The 20,199-nt window shown below is 40.4% G+C and overlaps 1 protein-coding gene across 4 annotated transcripts in view; it reads left to right on the top strand.

Annotated features, from left to right (window-relative positions):
- The first annotated feature begins 8,240 nt into the window (after positions 1–8,240).
- ABL2 (ABL proto-oncogene 2, non-receptor tyrosine kinase) overlaps positions 8,241–20,199 on the top strand; it is a 103,981-nt gene continuing 92,022 nt past the window's right edge. For all 4 annotated transcript variants that reach the window (XM_039255377.1, XM_039255380.1, XM_039255379.1 and 1 more), the window contains exon 1: positions 8,241–8,610. In XM_039255377.1, coding sequence (XP_039111308.1) covers positions 8,454–8,610 — 157 coding nt within the window. In that variant the 5' untranslated portion in view covers positions 8,241–8,453. The remainder of the gene's footprint in view (positions 8,611–20,199) is intronic.

Genomic DNA, 20,199 nt, shown 5'->3' on the forward strand with positions numbered 1-20,199 from the left:
CAGCATGGAGGCTGCTTTGGATTCTCTCTCTTCCTCTCTCTGCCCTTCCCTTACTCAGTCATTCTCTCTCTGAAAATAAATAAGTAAATAAACATTAAAAATAAGTATAGTTACCTATTTAAAAACAACAACAACAAAAACCACCCTGGGGTACAGATAAGGGTGCTTTCCAGCCCAGAGAAGGACACCTAATCCAGTACAACAGGCTTATTGGAGGAGGTGACTCCTAAGCTGAGTCTTAAAAAAACAAATAGGAGTTAGGCGGCAAAAGAAGTGTGAAATGGATTAAAATTTTAAAGGATGGAGGTTAGTGATGATCTGGAGCAACTAAAACTGTTCCACACTACTTGTGGGAGTATAAACTGGTAAAGCACTTTAGAATATTAGATAGTATCTAGTAAAGCCAAATGTCACATACTCTAAATTCTAGATAATTATTTAACAAAATGCTTATCTATGGTCACCAGAAGATACATACTAGGATATTAATAACAGCAGTATTTGTAATAGCCCCAAATAAAAACTACTCTAATGTTCATCAGCAGTAGAATGGATAAATAAAGTATAACATATTCTCATACAATGGACTACCATATGACAATGAAAAATAATCTACAAGTTGGGCCGCCTAGTTGGCTCAGTTGGAAAAGCGTGTGACTCTTAATCTTGGGGTCATAAGTTCAAGCACTATGTTAGGCCTAGAGCTTACTTAAGAAAAAGAACTTACAAGTATAAACAAAAATGTAAATGAATCACACACACATTATTTTGAGTGAAAGATATAAGACACAAAAGATTACATGTTGTATGATTCCATTATGTAAAGGACAAAAACATGCAAATACTATCTAACATATGCTGTTAAAAGTTGGAATAGTTGTTTCCTTTGTGGAGGGGGGAGGTCACAGGTAGAGACTGGGAGAGAGCATGCAAGTGCTTCTGGGGTGCTGTTAATATTATACTTTTGGACTTGGATGCTGATGACATGGATGTGTTTTGTTTGTGAAATTCATCAAGCAGTACACACACACACACACACACACACACACACACACACACGCTTTGCTATGTGAAGATTATTCTTCAATAAAAAGATGGGAATAAAAGAAGGGGTAACTGGCTTTCAAGGCAGAGGTAAGAGCATAAGCACAGACACAGAGGCTTGATGAGTTCATGCAGGAACAAACCATAGAGTGGACAGAGAAGGGGAGCCTGGGAATAATATAGGGGCAGGGGGAACATATGCAGTAGTGGGAATAAGACTGGCTTCAGTGCCTTCTGAATTCTAAGAATCTATGCTTTTATGATTAGCCCAAGGCCATGTAGTTAATTGTAAAACAGGATAAGACCCTGTGAAAGATTGAAAACATTGGCTATAATATTTTTTAAGTTCTATTTTTTCAAAAGAGAGAGAGAGTGGGGGGAACAGGGGAGAGGCAGAGAGATTGGGAGAGAAAGAATCCCACACAGGCTCCACTCTCAGTGTAGAGTTCAACATGGGGCTTGAACCCATGAACCATGAGATCATGACCTGATGTCTATAATATCTTGCTAATCTTCTTATTAAGGCATGGGATCTCTTTCCCCATTCTTTAAGCCTGGGCTGGCTTTGTGACTTTGATTAATGGGATGTGGTGGAAATGATGCTGTGAGTCTTGGAGCCTAGGCCTCAAGAGATCTTGCCCCTTCTATTCTTGCTGTCTTAAAATCTTGAGACCACTGTGCTGTGAGGAAGTGCAACATTACAGGTTGAATTTGCTTCCCACGGTCCTTATGCTGAAGTCTTAACTCCCAGTACCTCAGAATATGAATTTATTTGGAAAGAGGGTCTTTAGGGAGGTAATCAGCTTAAAATCAGGTCACTAGGATAGGCACTAACCTAATATGACTCACCTCCTTAAAAGGGGGGGAAATGTAGATGTAGACACACAGAAAGATCACCACGTGAAGATGCAGGCAGAACTGGGATGATGCTTCTATGTACCAAGAAACAGCAAACCACCAGAAGCTAGGAGAGAGACAGAGAACAGAGTCTTCCTCATAGCCTTCAGAAAGATTCAACCCTGCTGACACTGTGACCTTGCAGTTCTATCCTCAAGAATTGTGAGCAAATGAATTTCTGTTGTGTAAGTCACCTGGCTGTGTATGTTGTTATGGTAGATCTAGCAAAGGAATACACCTCTTATTCTCCAATAGGTTAGATTGTTTGTATTAGTTTGCTAGTGTTGCCATCACAAAGTATGGAAGATTGGGTGAATTAAACAACAGATGTTAATTTCCATAAAGTTTGGGAGGCTGGAAATATGAGATCAAGGTATCAGCAAGTTTGGTTCCTTCCAAGACCTCTCCTTGGTTTGTAGATGGCTGTCTTCTCCCTATGTCTTCACATGATCTTCCCCTGTGTGGTTTGGGTCCAAACTTTCTCTTCTTATAAGGACACTGGTCACCCTAATAACCTCATTTTAACCTAATCACTTCATTGAAGATCATACCTTTGAATACAGTCATGAGCTTCAACATATGAAGTTGGGGAAGGACATAGTTCAGCCTACAAGAGGTCATACCAAGGAGAACAGAGACCCTGACAGACGACAGCACCAACTGCCAGATGCGTGAATGAGGCCATTGTGAACCTTCCAGTTCAGCTGCCCCTCCGTCACATGAGTGAGCCTAGGTGTCATCAGCAGCAGAACCATCTAGCAATGCATAGACTTGCAAGACATAGTAAATGACTGTTGTTTTAAGTAGTAGGTTTGGAGGTGATATGTCATGCAATTGAAACAACCCCACTACACATGAATTCTAAACCAGGCTCAATTCCTCTACACTATAGTTACTGACAGGCTACACCTTAAGTGGATTGTTTAGTCAGTGATTTCATTATTACCATAGAAAAGGAGTAAGTATTAATATGTTAATTTACAATGAATAGGTGTTATTATTGCTTCTCATAACATTTATATAGCACTTTGCTAATTGTTTGAAATAGTCTCTTAATAATTTATAGAGTTTTTTAATCAAAGAAATACTGAATCATAGACCCTTGGGGCTAAAAAAACTAAGAGGTCATTTAATCCAACTCTTTATCTTCAAAGAGAATGACTTACTCTATCCCATCTAGATAAGAATCCTCCTCCTCTTCACTGTCATCCAAAAAAAACTTGTTTAAAGTGTGGATCTATAAATGGAACTGTATTTGGCACTCTATAGGCCTTTAAAAATTTAATACAAGAATGAGGCAGAGACAAACCACACATAAACAAATCCAAAGGACTGCATGCACATACAGCTTAAAAAGAATGGGTAAAAAAAGATGTCTCTCTCTCTCTCTCTCACACACACACACACACACACACACACACGACTATTATTCAACCGTGTGAAAGAATAAAATCCTGCCATTTGCAACAACATAAATTGACCTTGAGGCATTATTATTTTTTTTCTTGAGGGCATTGTTAAAGTGAAATGAATCAGCCAGCGAAAGACAAATACCGTATGCCACTTAAATGTGAAATCTAAAAAAGCCAAACTCCTAGAAATAGAGATGAGAGGGGCGCCTGGGTGGCTCAGTCAGTTAAGTGCCCCACACTTGGTTTTGGCTCAGATCATGATCTCATGGATTGTGAGCTTGAGTCTTACATCAGGCCCTCTGCTGACAGCATAGAACCTGCTTGGGATTGTCTCTTCTCTTCCCTTCTCTCTCTGTCCCTTCCCTGCTTGCTCTCTGTTTCTCTCAAAATAAATAAATAAACTTAAAAAAAAAAAAGAGAGAAACAGTCTAGAATGATGGTTAGCAGGTGCTGGGGTGGGGGAAATGGAGAGATGTTGGCCCAAGGGTAGAAATATCTAGTTTGGGGATAAGCTCTGGTAATCTAAAGCACAGCATGGTGATTATACAAATAATACTGTGCTATATACTTGAAAGTTGCTAAAAGAGTAGATCTTAAATGTTCTCACCACAAAAAAGAAATGGTTATTGTGTGACTTGATGGAAGTGTTAACTAAATCTATGTTGGTAATCATTTTGCAATATATATGTGCAATATATGTGTATATCAACACCTTGTACAACTTAAATATGTTGTATGTTAAGCGTATCTTATTAAAGCTGGGGGAGAAAAGGAAAAATTGCTACATATAAAATGACATTTTTTTCCTTCCAATTTATCTGTGTAAACATTTTCAGCCCAGGTAGATAATATCAACAGAAATAAACATAACTATACAAGCATACACATGTATACAGGTAGTAAAAGAAAAGATTTGAGGAAACGTGACAGGTCTTAAATATTTGAAGGGCGGTTGTGTAGAAGAAAGATTTATTCTGTTCACCTACTGTGTAGAACTAGGACTGGGGTGAAGCAGGTAGAAGTTCAAGGAGGCATGGGTCAGTTTAACTTTCAGATGAACTTTTCAACAATTAGAACTCCTCAAAATAAATGAGTTCCCTCACTGGAGGGAACTGTAGAGGGAATTTCAGATTAGCCTAGGTGACTTCTAAGGTTCTTTCCAAACCTTTGTGATGTTGAACCACATGTCAAAATTAAACACACTTATCAGCCTGGAAACACACTCTGGTAAAGACAGGGATCAGTGGAGCATTGCAACCCCCTACCCCGTCTGATTACCTTAGAGGAAGGTAATTGAAAGTCATAGGCAAATAATTGTTACCAGCTGTGGTAGTTTTAGGTAGGGAGAGAGGAGAGTTCCGGGAAACTGTTAAGTCTCTGTGGATGAGTGTGAGATTCTCTTATGAAGGAGGATCTGAGTAGACTCCTGAGTACTGTAAGAGAAGTCACTTGGGAGCCATATTGGGGGGAATATGATTACTGCAAAAGTCATAGCTAAGAAAGAAGACATTGTGACAAGACTAATTGGATAAAACATATATGCTTGCCATAGGAGAGGTGGGGGTTTGAGGGATAACAGATGATACACATTAAGCAATTATAATCCAGGGTGTCCTGGAAAAAGAATGTTGAAACATTAAGCGAAAATTTTTAACATTGTACATAATGAAGGGGGGTGGTGGTGAGAAGCACAGTCGGCAAAGTGATTAGAGGAAGAAATGTTTTTGTTTTAGTGAGTTGCTTGGTGCTGATGTTGAGGAAGCTAGGGAGGATAGGCTAATAGCAGGAGTATCCAGCAGAGATGACCTGAGTCTAAATGAACACTGTGTTCATACAGTTGTAGAGAAAGAAGTACATAGGAAAGACAATGTGAGAATATGACAGTAGTCTGGCAATGCAGACTGGTAAAGACAGGGTTCAGTGAAACCTTGCTCACGTGTCCCTTGCTTCTGGAAATAGTGGCATCGCTCCTATTACAGGGAAGGTAAAGATGATAAGCATCTGTCCTGTGTGCCTTGGTGATATGTCTGTCTGATCTTTCATGCCAGCCCCTGGCTATTGGCTGGTTGAGGTTCTCCTTGTGTTACTATGTACCATCCCTGCTGCTTTTTTACCTGGTTTTGCCCCTCCCCCCAGCCCCCCTCCCCCAGCCCCCCTCCCCCAGCCCCTCCCTCCCCCCAGCTCCCCCCAGCCCCCCCCTCCCCAGCTCCCAGCTGCCCTTGGTTCAGTTTGAGATGGTAGGTACTACAGTACTACTTGGGATTGTTTTAAATGTTTAAAAAAGTTTTTTAAAAATGTTTATTTATTTTTGAGAAAGAGCGTGAGTGGGGGAGGCACAGAGAGAGAGGGACACACAAAATCCAAAGCAGGCTCCAGGCTCTGAGCTGTCAGCACAGAGCCCGATGCAGGGCTTGAACCCACAAACAGTGAGATCATGACCTGAGCCGAAGTCAGACGCTCAACCGGTTTAATCACCCAGGTGCCCCATAAATGTTTTAAATGTTTAAATGTAATTGTCAGGCAAGTCACTTTGCTTTTGCTATATTGAGATGAAATAATTTCCCACACCTAATGAACTATGTTTCTCCGTAGTCCATCACCATCCCGCATTCTTAAAGTTCTCATTTCACTTTGAAAATGAAAGAAAGGCAAATATGTACAAAATAAATACACATATCCTAAGTCTCCACTTACAGGATATTTGCCTTAGTTTAGGTAGGATCTTAAGAATCAACAGTAGAGGAATCTTCATATGCAAAACAAAGGTGTTATATAACAGTGTACATGTGCAAGACCATGTAGGAATGACTAATACAGTGATATAGGATTCCACAAGCTTTAATTGGTTGATTTGTGTTTTTGTTTTTAGCTGGCAGCAAGTGTGGGGGTCATCTGAATAAATACTGTAGAATGTGTTTCATAACCTAAGTTATACCACTTAAAAAAGTTCGGTTGGAAAATCTGATGGACTTCTGAAAACATTCATTTTTTTGGTACTAACAGTAATGCTTATATGACACTTAATAAATGCCAAATGCTGTTTTAAGTGCTTTATGTCAACCAATTTAGTTCTACTGACATCCCTAAAAGATAGGTATTATTATCACTTCACCGATGAAGAACTGGTGCACAAAAGGTTAAGTATTTGCCGAAGATCCAATAACTAATAAGTATTGGAGCCCAGTTTTGAACTCAGTCTGGCTTCAGAGACCCTGCCTTTAACCACTGTACTACACTATACTCATCTATAACGTACCGTGCACGAATTAGCAGAGAAGCCAGACCTTTATCCTCAAATTAAAATCCTCTGAGGTAGCAGAAACCAAACAAACCAAATTCTGGCTCTCTCTATGATAACCTTTATCCCGTGTCAATGATTTCCCCCCCAGTAGTTGCAAACAAAAGGGGAAAATAAAGTATTTTAAACCAAGGAAAACTTTGATCCAAATGGAAAATTCATATTTTATCCAGTGCTAGAGCATAGTGTTTCCATTCCCATTTTGGGGAGCAGTTTCAGTTATTTCTGGTTACACCCTGGATGGCGATGGAATTATCCATAGTGCTCTTACAGTAGTGTCAGTGTCAGTGGATGGTTCATCTAAGGTCCTCCTGGTTCTCCAAAAGAACCTCCTGGTTCCTCCAATAAGGAAAGCTGCACCCACCTTTCCCTCCAAACCTATCTTCCCAGTGGTTGTTTTATCGCTTCTTTGCAATGCCTCCCACCTGGTCTGCTTTAATTTTATGCAAATTTTCAGGATGGTACCTGCCATAACAGATACTTTTTATCAAGGAAATAAGGAAGTAAAGTAAAAGGAATGGTAAGAGGATAGTTATCAAGTTCTTTGAGAATTTAAGGAACTGGATCAATATTAAGATGCAAGAATGTGCAGTGGGGGAATGATTAGGGGATATTTTATACATACGTATGTGTGTGCATGTATAAAAAAACACTGCTGTTTTGCGTCACCTTCTTTAGTTAATGGTGGGTAAGTTCTGATTCAGATACAGGGTCAAAGAGAAACATTTTTCCTCCCTTTGTCATCAAAAGAAGACCTGACCACGTGCACGGTATATAAAGCATGCCAGTGGGTAGATTAGCCTTACTGTCAAGCATTGTAAGGGTAACAGAAACACACATGTGGTTAGACGGTAAAGGAGTTCAAGAGGAATTCACGGTAATATGAGGAGCGGGGCCACACTGCCTCTCTAGTGAGACTGCAAAGTGCAGACAACGGAGGCAAGTAAAATTTAACATCATGAAATAATCAAAAATCTACTACAAAATAATGTTCGTTTTTAGTACCTTCATGTAAATTTTGTATAACCTTAGACTCCAGGCCTGCTACTGGCAATGGTGTTAAAAAGGAGTCTCCTGGGCGTTTTAGGGATTTTTCACCCGGATAGCAAGCAGCAAATGCCTGTGTTTTCTGTCCCAGCTGTGCCTGCTCAAGAGCCATGCACCTGGGGCGCTCAGGGCCACTGATCGATTTGACAGGTGGAGGTGAGACAGGGATGGCTTTAGACCAGACCGTCCATCCCCAAAAGGCGGTAGTTTGTGGAGCCGAACCTGGGAGGGTTCGGCTAAGGCGGATTCAGACCTGGGAGGCCCAGGTGGCGCGAAGGCACGTACGGCCCAAAAGACCTGAGGGAACTGTGGACGTGCCAACGAGGTGGGCTCTGGGGCGACCCACCCCGCGAGGAGGCGGGGGCGGCGGGGGCGGGGGCGGGGCCGGGGCGGGGCCGCCGGGAAGCCCTCCCTCCGAGTAGCGGAGGTGACTGGTCGGGTGGGGGGCGGGAGACGCTCTGTCCCACGCTCTCCCAGTGCTCGGTGGTTTAAAGATGGCGGCGGCGGCAGCGGCGGCGTTGGGGGCGCGGAGCCGCGGGAGGAGGAGGGAGAAGGAGAGTCTGTGAGTCGCCGAGAGGCAGCGCAGCGGCTGCTGTGAGGAGTCCGCGTGCGGAGCCGCCGGCGGCCCGACAGCTCGGGGCCGGGGCCTGGACTGGGACCCGGAGAGGCCGGAGCAGCGCCGGGAGCCTGAGGCCGGAGCCGAGGAGGAATGTGACCTGGGGTCGGCGGGGGCGCGGGAGTACGCGAGCGCAGGGATGGGGCAGCAGGTGGGCCGCGTCGGGGAGGCTCCGGGGCTCCAGCAGCCGCAACCTCGCGGGATCCGGGGCAGCAGTGCAGCCAGGCCCTCCGGCCGCAGGCGGGACCTGGCGGGGCGCACCACAGAGGCCGGCTTCAATATCTTCACCCAGCATGGTGAGTGTGTCTGGGAGCCGGCGTTGGGGAGCCCGGGGGTGGGGTTGGGGCGGGGTGGGAGGCAGACAGGCAGCTCTAGGGGGTCGAGGGGTGGCCGGGTGCCCGAGAGTGGGGGCGGAATCCGCTGCCATCTGGGCCAGTCACGGGAGGCGAGTCACACCCCTCCCCCCCGCCGTCTCCAGCCTGGCTGGCAGCTCCTGGGGGCGGAGAAGGAAAGAGAAGTGGTCTTAGGGACCGTGGATGGACTGTCCTCTATCTTGGGACACTGTGTGGCTCGGTGAAGACGGTGGATAGTGTCCCCAGGGGAGGGAACGATGCTGGGAGGTGTGAGCTCAACCCAGTAGGTGTTAGTGTAAATCGGTCGTTAGCGAAGGGAACGGGTTGTGCCTCAAGGGATTTGGAAATAGGAACTGAATCTCAGGAGACAGTGGCGTATAAAGTATATGTACGTGTAAGTCACACCAAGAGCAGTGTCAGAATAGTGAGCAGTGACCTGAAATACTCTACCGTGGCAAAGATAAGGGTAGTATCTCAGGACTTTTGAATTCCCCACCTTCCCCACCCTCCCCACCCCCCGCCGCAAACTGGAAACGAAGGGCTTTGCTAGACCGTCCTATGTTCTTTCTGCTCTCTTGAGTAGGATACATTTCTGAAAAGCTGGCAGGGATTAGAGGTTGGTGGTCATGGTTAGGACTTTGGATGGGAACAAGAATTTTCTTCTTTGTTCATATGTACATGCATACATATATCCCGTGCCTAGTCTAGAACCTATTACTTTGGCCTCTTTATCCAGGTATTTTTAGAATGGTTGTCTCCCAACTTTTGATCATACCCTCACGTCAGTAAAAGAGCATATCCTCCAGGAACTTATGTATCTATTAATTCTATACGGACTTGTTCTGCTGTACCAGTGTGTTACGTAACTCACAAATGCACGCAGAAATAGAATTTAAGAAAGGATGAGGTGAAAAAGCAAGTATAATGAGAATTATAATATTTTTTTTCCCCTGCAGCCCAGTGGATCCTTTTGCACTTCCTCTGAGCTGCACCCACACCAGTTTGAGACCACTTTTCTAGAGGAAGGAAGAGTAGCGAAGGGGGGAAAGCAAAATTGAGCTTCGTGGGGTTACCATGAGCTACCACAAGGCCTTAGACTGAAGAGATAGATGTGAACTGGATAGATGTGACAAGGAATGCATAGTTGAGGTTGGATGAGAGGTTGGAGTTTCACTAAGGAAGCATATAGAAAAGAATAAAGGGTAAAAGAGGGAAGAGGAGGAAGAAAAAGAAATGTGACTGTTGGTTAGAAATGGAGTTTTGGAGGAAATAATGATCGCATGCATAGCAATATGCAAAGAAGGGATGAACCCGGGGAGCTGTGGCTGCTAGCTGAGCTGTATCACAGAGCTCGGGGCTTGGACTTTCTGAGTACGCTGAGTTGTTTCTCAGCGGAGGAGATAGAAATGATTTGGGGCCATTCAGATGTTACATATCTACTATTAAAAAGGTGAGTCAGCTTCTCTTCCAGGTATATGAACATTTTTATGAAGGCGCTGTATATGAGTTAGTCTTTATTCAAATCACTTTCTGAAACAGGAGGAAAAAATGAATAGTTTTCAGGGAAGATCATCCAAGCAGCCTCGCTTTGTGGGAAGTGTTAGTAGGCATTACTACTCACATTAAACCTGGCCCAGTAGGCAGCAGTGATTCTCTTCCTCCAGCACCTTACTGAGGACAGACTTTTCAGAGAAGGAGGAATGTCATGAAGAGTGGAACGGAAAGAGATTTTGAAGGATGGATAGGACTTGCATCTGTGGATCAAGAAAAAGAGGACAAGCTGGGAGGAGAAAAGACTTGAGCATGAACAATGGGAATTAACATGATTTGTTGATGGGATAGTGAGCAGACATCCATTTGGAGTGAAGCAAGTCCTCCAGGAGTGACTCTTGTAGCAAAAATTGCAAGAATCAGGTTCTGGTCCTGGCTCCACCTGGCTGTGTGACTTAGTCACTTACCCTCTTTGGGTTTCTTTATCTGCAAAATGTTGGACTGGATGATTGCTAAGCTATCTTCTGACTCTTTTAAGATTTTATGATTCTCATTGAAGCAATGTGAAGAAAGCTTTGAGTAGGTTTGATTGGGCCTGGGTAATGGAAAATGTGGCAGAGGAGTTGATACCAGTTTACCTGATTGGCTAATTCATAGAATGTATCAACAAGCCCGAATGTGAAATGTTGAATGACTGGCCTTAAGTGGAGGCAGTGGAAATGGGGTGAGGGTGTAAGTTTGAGGGATATTCATTCAATAAACAAACGTTTTTTGAGTACCTATTATGTGACTGGGTTCTGGGGATGTTTCTGTGAGCATAACAAGAGTCCCTGTCCTTGTAGAACTTAAAGGATTTCATGATTCAATATGGAGGATGAAAGATCACTTTGGAATATTTATTTATTTATTTATTTTTAAATATTTTTATTTATTTCTAGGAGAGAGAGAGACAGCATGAGCAGGGGAGGGTCAGAGAGAGAGGGAGACACAGACTCAGAAACAGCCTCCAGGCTCTGAGCTGGCAGTCAGCACAGAGCCCGACGCGGGACTTGAACCCACGATCCGCGAGATCATGACCTAAGCAAAAGTCGGACGCTTAACCGACTAAGCCACCCAGGCGCCCCCACTTTGGAATGTTTATAAAGGGCATGAACTCTGGTACCATTCTGCCTGGATTTGAAATCTGGCTCAGCTGCTGCTTATGTGTGACCCTGGGGAGGCTATTTAATGTTTTTGTGCCTTGGATTCTCCATTTGTAAAATGGGGATAAGAGCACCTAATAATAATAGTATCTAGATTAAATTGGTTAATATAAGTACTGCATGATACGTGGTAAGAACTACATATGTGTTAGCTGCTGCCATTACTGCTGTTATTGTAAAAATAGGGGTGAGTCATAGACTATAAGGTTTTGAAATTGGCTGAGATGATGATAATTGACAAGTTTGGAAGTTAGAAGCTAATTGAAAGGATGGGAATTGGATAGGTTTGTTGCCAAAATCTAGTAGGAAAAGAATGTCATTAGCAAATAATATAGGAAACAAGGGTGAAGTGAGTACTGTTTCTAGACAGATCAGTGTTTATAAACTTTTCTGTAGATCAGAGTTTCTCAGCCTTGGCAGTGTCTACATTTTGGGATAGATGGTTCTTTGTCCTGGGGGGCTCTCATGTGCTTTGTTAAGACATTTGACAGCATCCTGGCCACTACTCACTAGATACCAGTAGCAACCTTGACCCCCAGTTGGGACAACCAGAAATGTTTCCAGACATTCCTAAATGCCCCCTGGGGCAGGGCAGAATTGCTCTTAGTTGAGAACTGCTCAGAAACACATGACACATTCTGAACTGAATGAATAAGTGAATCAGATTCAAAAGCTCCTCAATCTATCATTTGACATTTACACAAAAAATTTGGATCCTGAAACTAGTGTACAAATAGCTATCTTGAGTTTCAGCATTGAGATATTAGCACATAATTTCATATATGAAGTTTAGGTCTGGCAGGCTATTGAGTTTACATGTTGGTTTAAAGGTAGATCAAATATTGTTTGTAGTTAATCAGTAAAAATATACAGACATTATAGAAATGGCTTATCAGAGCCCATGATTTTTCTTTTTTGGAAAGAAATGATATTTTTTCGTTTAAAATGAAAATGGTATTTTTATTGTTTTTTCATATGTTAATGTATGCGTAAGTTGTTACAATAATTTACCTTGCCAAAAGTGATTTTTATGAAAATAATTGAGAAGGAATAAAAATAATAGGGCCATTTTTGATGTGAAAAGGGTGAGTGATATATGACTTTTCTGAACTCTGCTCTTGGACCTTTTTGGTGAGCTGATGTTTTGTGACTAGTAATGTGGAGTTGGATACTTATCTTTTTAATATTTGACACACTTTGCAACAGTTTAGTGATTTCACTTCAGCTTTACTTTTCTCGTTTGCTGAAAATACTATTAAAAATTATCTGTAAATTGTGAAGTTTTGAATAATACAATTTTTTTCTTAAATCAAACATTATTTTAAGTGAATTGTTTATTTATTTTGGATCTGTACTTTATGTTTTAATCTTTGCAGAATGAAAGATGTAGGCACCCCAGGTTGAAAATGATACTGTAGAAAGAATAGGAAAGCTGTTGCAAAGGAATTGTAATTACGGTGGCCTAGTCATTGATTTCTTGTGAGTGTGTGTGTGTGTGTGTGTGTGTGTATGTGTGTGTATGTGGTGGGGGGCACTGGTGCTTTTTTTTCTTTTTTAAAGTAAGCTCTATACCCTTCTTGGGGTTCAAAGTCATGACCCTCAGATAAAAAGAGTTACATGCTCTAGGTGCCTGGTTGGCTGTTGGTTAAGCATCGGACACTTGATTTTCGCTCTGGTCATGATTTCACGGTTCCTGAGATTGAACCTAGTCTTGGGCTCTCCACTTGGGGATTCTTTTTCTGCCTCACCCTGACTTGTACTCTCTCAAAATAAGTAAATAAATTAAAAAACAAACAAACAAACAAAAAGTTACATGCTCTTCTGACCGAGCCAGCCAGGTGCCCACTATGGTCACTGATTCTTAAGGGAACTAAACTTTTCAAAAGAAATAAACTGTTAAATTTTTATTAACCTCCAAATCTACAGAAGTTACAGATCCATAACTGTGACTGTGCTTATAACAAAGTGACAAAACAAGTTGTGGTACAGATTTTGTTCTCACAGCCCAATTGACAGTAAGGTCCCAGATAAATTATGAAGTCTGAAGTTTCTTCTTATTTTAAGTTTATTTTTGAAAGAGAGAGGACACAAGCAGAGCTGGTGTAGAGAGACACACACACAGAATCTGAAGCAGGCTCCAGGCTCTGAGCTGTCAGCACAGCTCTAACTCAAAAACTGCGAGATCATGACTGAGCCTAAGTCAGACACTTAACTGAGTGAGCCAGCTACCAGGCACCCCAGTCTGAAGTTCTTTCTTAAACGTCTTCAGCATGCTTAAAAGGAAAGCAAAAGCCAAACAACTTGTCCCCTCCAGCCTCCTTTCAATGTTTTTTTTCCCCTTCTGTTCATTCTTTATCTAATCGGGAATGATGATAATGATCTTTGCGTAGTTTTAGACTTTATGAAGACATCTTTATCTCATTTGATCTTTACAGCTACTCTGAAATAGGTGGGAGCAGGTATTGATCTTCCCATTTTACAGATGATGGGATACAAGAATTAAATGACTTCCTAAGGTCACGTAGCTGTGAAGTTATGGGACTGAAACTCAAGCCTTTGCCTCCAAATCTTCGTTCTAGTGTACAGACTTAGAGAACGTGGGTTTTAGAATTTGAGTTGGATTCAAGTCTTCTCTTATGTCTGACATTGTTAGTGAAGTGTTTACGGCTCCTAATCTTATAAAATTATGTGCTAAGTACTCAGTAAGTAATGGTGTTGTTATTTACCTCCGGATGGTTGTGGAGAATATATGAGTTGTAGGTGAAAATGTTTTGTAAACTATGGAAAACACTGCTCTTGTCATCTTGTCATCTTGAGTAAAGTGTAGAATTGTCTTACCATTTACATTTTAAGTCTCTGTTTTCTCAGTGTAAGTTCTTTTTTATTTTTTCTCTCTCAGGTGACTCTTGATTATTAAAGAACTTTAAAAAAGCATCAGAAAGATAGAGAAATTTTGGGAACCGGAAATCACATTAGGCCTTCATTTCTCTGAAAGTAAATGTTATTCTCTTCCCTTCCACCCCCTCTCATTTGAATATAGTTCACACACAACTTTGCTAATTTTGAAAACTAATTTTCAGGTGTACAACATAGTGATTCAACAATTTCAAACATTATGCTATGCTCACCACAAGTGAAGCTACCATCTGTCACCATACAGTACTATTAGAATACCAGCGAATATATTCCCTATGCTATGGTGTTTATTCCTGTGACTTACACCATAACTGGAAGCCTGGATCTCCCACCGTCCTTCACCAGGATGTCCCTCCCCCTGATTCCCTCTATCTGGCAACCATCAGTTCTCTGTTCATACTTGTGATTCTACTTTTTGTTTGTTCATTGGTTTTTTAGATTCCACATATAAGTGAAATCATATGGTATTTGTTTTTCTTTGACTTCTTTCATTTAATGTAATACCCACTAGGTCTGTCCATGTTGTCACAAATGACAAGATCTCATCTTTTTTATATGGGTGAATCTGTTGCGTGTGTATGTGTGTAATGTATATATGTGTATAGATGTATATACAGCCCTCACATATTTATCTGTTCATCTATTGATGGACACTTAAGTTGCTTCTGTTTCTTGGCTATTATAAGTAGTGCTGCAATAAACATCGGGGTGCACATATATTTTTGAATTAGTGTTTTAAATGTTATCCTCTTAGAATGATTTGTCTTAGGGGCTTGTTCTCCATCCGAGGAGGCACAGTCCATGGTTCTTTTTCACTCACTATTTTCATAGGGATGTTTTTTCTTCAGAGAAATTGAACCAGAGACTCTGGCCAATGCAAATGTAATGTTTAGGTAGACATCTCCTAAGCTGGCACATTTGTTTGCTGGTTAATATTTAATGACTTATCATAATGTAATCTCCTTCACCTGATATCCTTTGAGACTTTTTTGTGCCTCCCTGTATTATTTTTACCTCTGGTTATAAAGTTTCTTATTAAAAGCATGTTTCAGTAGGACTTTTATATTGATTCTGTGAGTCAGATTGGCTTTTTGTCATATACTATACATGAAGTTTCAAAATAGTTAAGAATGTAAACCTTATTAACAGATTTCTTCTGGAATAGGTAAATTTGGAGTTGCATTGTAGATTCTCCACCAAATTATATAGAACAGGTGTTCGCAAACTTTAGTTTGTGGAGTTTGTTAAGACACAGGTTGCTGGGTCCCATCCCCAGTGGTTCTGATTCAGGTCTGAGGTGGGGTTTAAGAATTTGCATTTCTGACAAATTTCTAGGTGTTGCTGATGTCGCTGGTTGAGGGCCACACTTAAAGAACTGTGAGAACACTGGGTCATGTGAGATTAAGAATAGTAATGGATCAAAGTTATTCAAGGATTGTCGGTTGAGTCAGAAAACATCGTGTATTGACTCTGTTTTACTTAAAACTGTTTCAAAAGTCCATTTGTTCCAAGTCGAGTGTCCACATGCAAGTGTCCATTGTCTTTTGCCGTCTTTTGGTGACAGGAAGAGAGGTCTTTCTGCTTTGGCCTCAACTTCTTTAAATCTGAGAGCTCATAGGTTAGAGGTCTGTTAAGAGATGCACATTTGAAAGAACCTTCAGTATGAGGGAACAGAGAGGTAGGGCACAGGGTTCTGCTGACAGATTTAGGGCAGGCCTCACTGGAAGAAGTGGTAAAGAGACTGCCACCTGTTGAGTGTGGTGTGCCAGGCAGGTTCTAAGTACTTAATATCTGTTTTTTCATTTAAACCCATAAAACCCCACTTGCCCAATTGAAAAAGATTAGAGACCAAAGAAATTGTGTGTGTGTGTGTGTGTGTGTGTGTATGCATGCAGAGATTTTTAGGCTTTTTAAATCTGTCTCTCTTGAGACCAGTGACAAGGTTTTCAGAATGGTAGGCCAGAGTTAGCTCTGTATACTCTGGCTATGGATTGAGACTTGGATATTGTGGTCTAACAAAGGGAGCAGTAGGCACTCATGCTCTTTAGAATCTCATGGTAATGTTAAACTATGGTCCTAACTTCTAGACTTAGTGTTATTAATATTAAATTATATAAAATATAAAAATTAATAAATACATGTCATATATATTTGTATAATTTTACACTTTCCCCCTCTGATAGATTACAGCTCTCTTCTCCTGGCTTTTTAGAACTTAAGAAGATTTAACAGGTATCAGTGATAGCATATTAGAGGAAAAATGCACTAAGCCATGTTTCTTTATGAATGTGGAAAAGAGTATAAAATATTAGTCATATATAACCTCTAATATTTATAGTGGATTTATTAAACCATACTAGTAGAAGTTCTTTAAAAAACTACTGTCTGACAATATTGTGTACCAGTTGCATAAATATTTGTGTAAATGACTCTTAAGTTCTAAGATACTAGGTTGTGAGAATTAATTCTTTGTATACTGTACACACAGTACCTGCCACATAGTAGATGTTCTTAAGTAATTGTGGAACAATTTTTCTTTACTTATTCTGCATTCTTTTATAGTAGTCATTGTCAATGAAAAAAACATTTTAAATGACAGTATGTCTAATTAGTAATGATTTTACTGATAATATTATATAGGTAACTATTTTTTCTCTGTATCCACATATCCCTAGATATATGGAATATCCATATGTAAGAGCTAATATGCTAGGGTGTTTGAGTCTGAACAAATAATTTTAGGGGTGTATTATCTTACAGAATGTTACTGTTATAAATGAAGTACTCCAGTGTTCTGGTATTGGACTCTCTCTAGCCATTTAAAGTCATATATTTAAAAAAAATTTTTTAATGTTTGTTTATTTTTGAGAGAGAGAGAGATGGAGCATGAGCAGGGAAGGGGCAAAGAGAGAGGGAGATGCAGAATCTGAAGCAGCTCCAGCTCCGAACTTGTCAGCACAGAGCCTGACGCAGGGCTCAAACTCCTGGACTACGAGACCATGGCCTGAGCCTAAGTTGGATGCTCAACCGACTGAGCCACTCAGGCACCCCTAAAGTCGTATATTTAGTTTATAGTTGGAATATGCAATTTATAAGGATACCTTTTTTTTTTTTTAACCTTTGTAGGTATTATGGCAGAATTAAGAAAATAGTTTAATCCTCCAGAGTAGTTTCTGTGTTTCTTTATTCAGTTCATGGTTATTACACTAATAAGAACAATTTCTCAGTATTGTTTGTGCTTGAATTTCCATTCACATACATAGGTTGATATACATTAAATGTAATACTATGCCAACTTTAATATTGGTTGCTAAAAACCGAGGAATCTATATTAAGCGCTCCTCCACCCCTTTGCTTCATGTTGTCATTGTGCTGAGTCTGTGGTGGGGGGACTATTGGCTTCTCCACAGTGAACTCTGCCAGGATTGGTTTTTGATCCAGCAGAACACAAAGCTCAGCAGACCCAGGCGATTTATATTCCCTGCTTTGCTTTCCAAAGAGAGGGAGGGTTTAGAAACCTTTCGCTTGAGGTGGTCAAGGTCAAAGAAAATAATCTGTGGCTTAATATATTATACAGTATGTATGCATACAATTTGTTAACATGTTCCTCTCCCCTTGCTAATTCCAGCAAATTAAAATAACAATATTGAGTTAGGACTAAAGATTGCTACTTAGCATTTTGTGGTTCTAGATAATTACTAAGGAAACATTTTGCTAAAACTAGCAATACTAACAGGCACAGTTAGTATCACCCATCTGTTTCTTACAGGAAAGAAAGGATACATGAAGGCTTTTGTTACAGTAGCTTTCTTTTATTAATTTTGAAATTTGTATTTTTTTAATAAAAATTTATGAAGAGATAGCTCCATTAAAAAAAAAAAAAAAAAAAAACCCCAAGGGCCGCCTGGGTGGCTTAGTCGGTTAAGCTTCCGACTTTTGCTTAGGTCATGATCTTGCGGTTCGTGGGTTCGAGCCCCGCGTCGGGCTCTGTGCTGACTGCCAGCTCAGAGCCTGGAGCCTGTTTCAGTCTGTGACTCCCTCTCTCTGACCCTCTCCTGCTCACGCGCTCTCTCTCTCTCTCTCTCTCCTAGAAATAAATAAAAAACATTAAAAAAATTAAAAAAAAAAAACCCAAAATCAAATCAGTATAGAAGCACATAGACAAGACATAAAAGTCCCCTTTGATATTCCTGCCCATGATCCTATATCCCCTTGTTGGATGTCACTAATGTGTATGGTTTGATGTGTATTTTCCCAGAACTTTCTATATATTTACATATATATGGGTATATGTATTAATCGTTCACTTGCCATTTCATAATAGCATTATACTGGGTGAATATTTTTCTCCCAAATTTGTTTTTTGTATTTAGTGTATCTGGAAGACTCTTCTATACCAAATATGTAGATTTTTTTCATGCTTTCCTGTTTTGTAAATGCTTTTTGAAAAAAATTTTTAAAGTTTATTTATTTTTAGAGAGTGAGCAGAGGAGGGGCAGAGAGAGAGGGATAGAGAATCCCAAGCAGGCTCCGTGCTGTTGGCACAGAATCTGATGTGGAGCTCGAACTCATGAACTTTGAGATCATGGCCTGAGCTGAAATCAAGAGTTGGGCACTTAACCTACTGAACCACCCAGGCACCACTTCCTCATTCTTTTCAACAGCTCTGTAGTGTTCCATGCTTTAGATACATCTATTAAGCATTTCATTTGGATATTAACCATTTTTGTTAATTGGAGAATATTTGTTGACAAGATTATTAAAAATTCCCTTTTTTTTTTTTTGGTAATTTTTTTCCCTTCTATTACCAACTTGAAATATCCATTCATTCATTGATGGTTGATTGGAACCAACTTAATATTTTTTCATTGTGCTCATACTAAAAAGTGAATAGTTCATCTATACCCACTTATTTGAAGAGCCATATTTCTCATATTTTAAATTCACAAATGTACACAGATCTTTGAAAAATTCTCTCCATGGTTCCATTCATCTTCCTGCCCCTTATTTTATATATTATTTTAATTATAATTTGATTTTAAACTTAAAGTATATATGTTTATCTGGGCAGCTCCGCATTATTGTCTTCTTTTTCACAACCTATTTGGATGTTATTGCATATTATATGTCCTTCAAAGATCATTAGGATTGGATTGCTAAGATTTAGAGATCTCAGTGGGATTTTGATAAGGATTGTATTTGCAGGCAAACTGACATTGTTACATACTTAATTCCAAGAACATGGTGTCCCTTTGCCTTTAAGTAAAAAAGTCTTTAAAAATTTTTTTATTTTCTTACTGTTTTTGGACATTCCTTGTTAGGCTTATTTGTGGGCATTTTATAATTTTTGTTGTAAGTGTAATTTTTCTGCATCACATTTTTAAATTGTTTATTACTAGTCACTAGGAAGACTAGTGATTTTTGTATGTTTATCTTGGGTCTGGTTGCCTTACTATACTTATAGTACATTTAATAACTTTTCCTTTTTTAAGTCTTGTTTTAGAGAGCATGGGAGGTGGACTGGGGGTCTGTGGGGGGAGAGAGAGGGAGAGAGAGAGAGAGAATGAGAATGAATGTCTTAAGCAGGCTCCACACACAGTGTGGAACCCAACATGGGGCTAGTTCTCACCACCCTGGGATTATGACTTGAGCCAAAATTAAGAGTTAGATGCTCAACCGACTTAGCCACCCAGGCACCCCAGTAATCTATCCTGTAATTCTCTTCTAGGTAGGCAGTTATAATTTCTGCATTAGTATCTTTCTACCAACATTTTAATTCTCTTTAAAATTTTTTTTAAAGTTTGTTTTGTTTATTATTTAGAGACCGTGTGAGCAGGGGAAGGGCAGAGAGAGAGAAGGGGAGAGGGAGAGAGAGAATCCCAAGCAGGCTCTGCGCTGTTGTGCAGAGCCTGAAGCACAGGCA

The sequence above is a fragment of the Hyaena hyaena genome, unplaced genomic scaffold, assembly GCF_003009895.1.
Source record: "Hyaena hyaena isolate Hyena2069 unplaced genomic scaffold, ASM300989v1 scaffold_525, whole genome shotgun sequence".
NCBI lineage: Eukaryota > Metazoa > Chordata > Mammalia > Carnivora > Hyaenidae > Hyaena > Hyaena hyaena.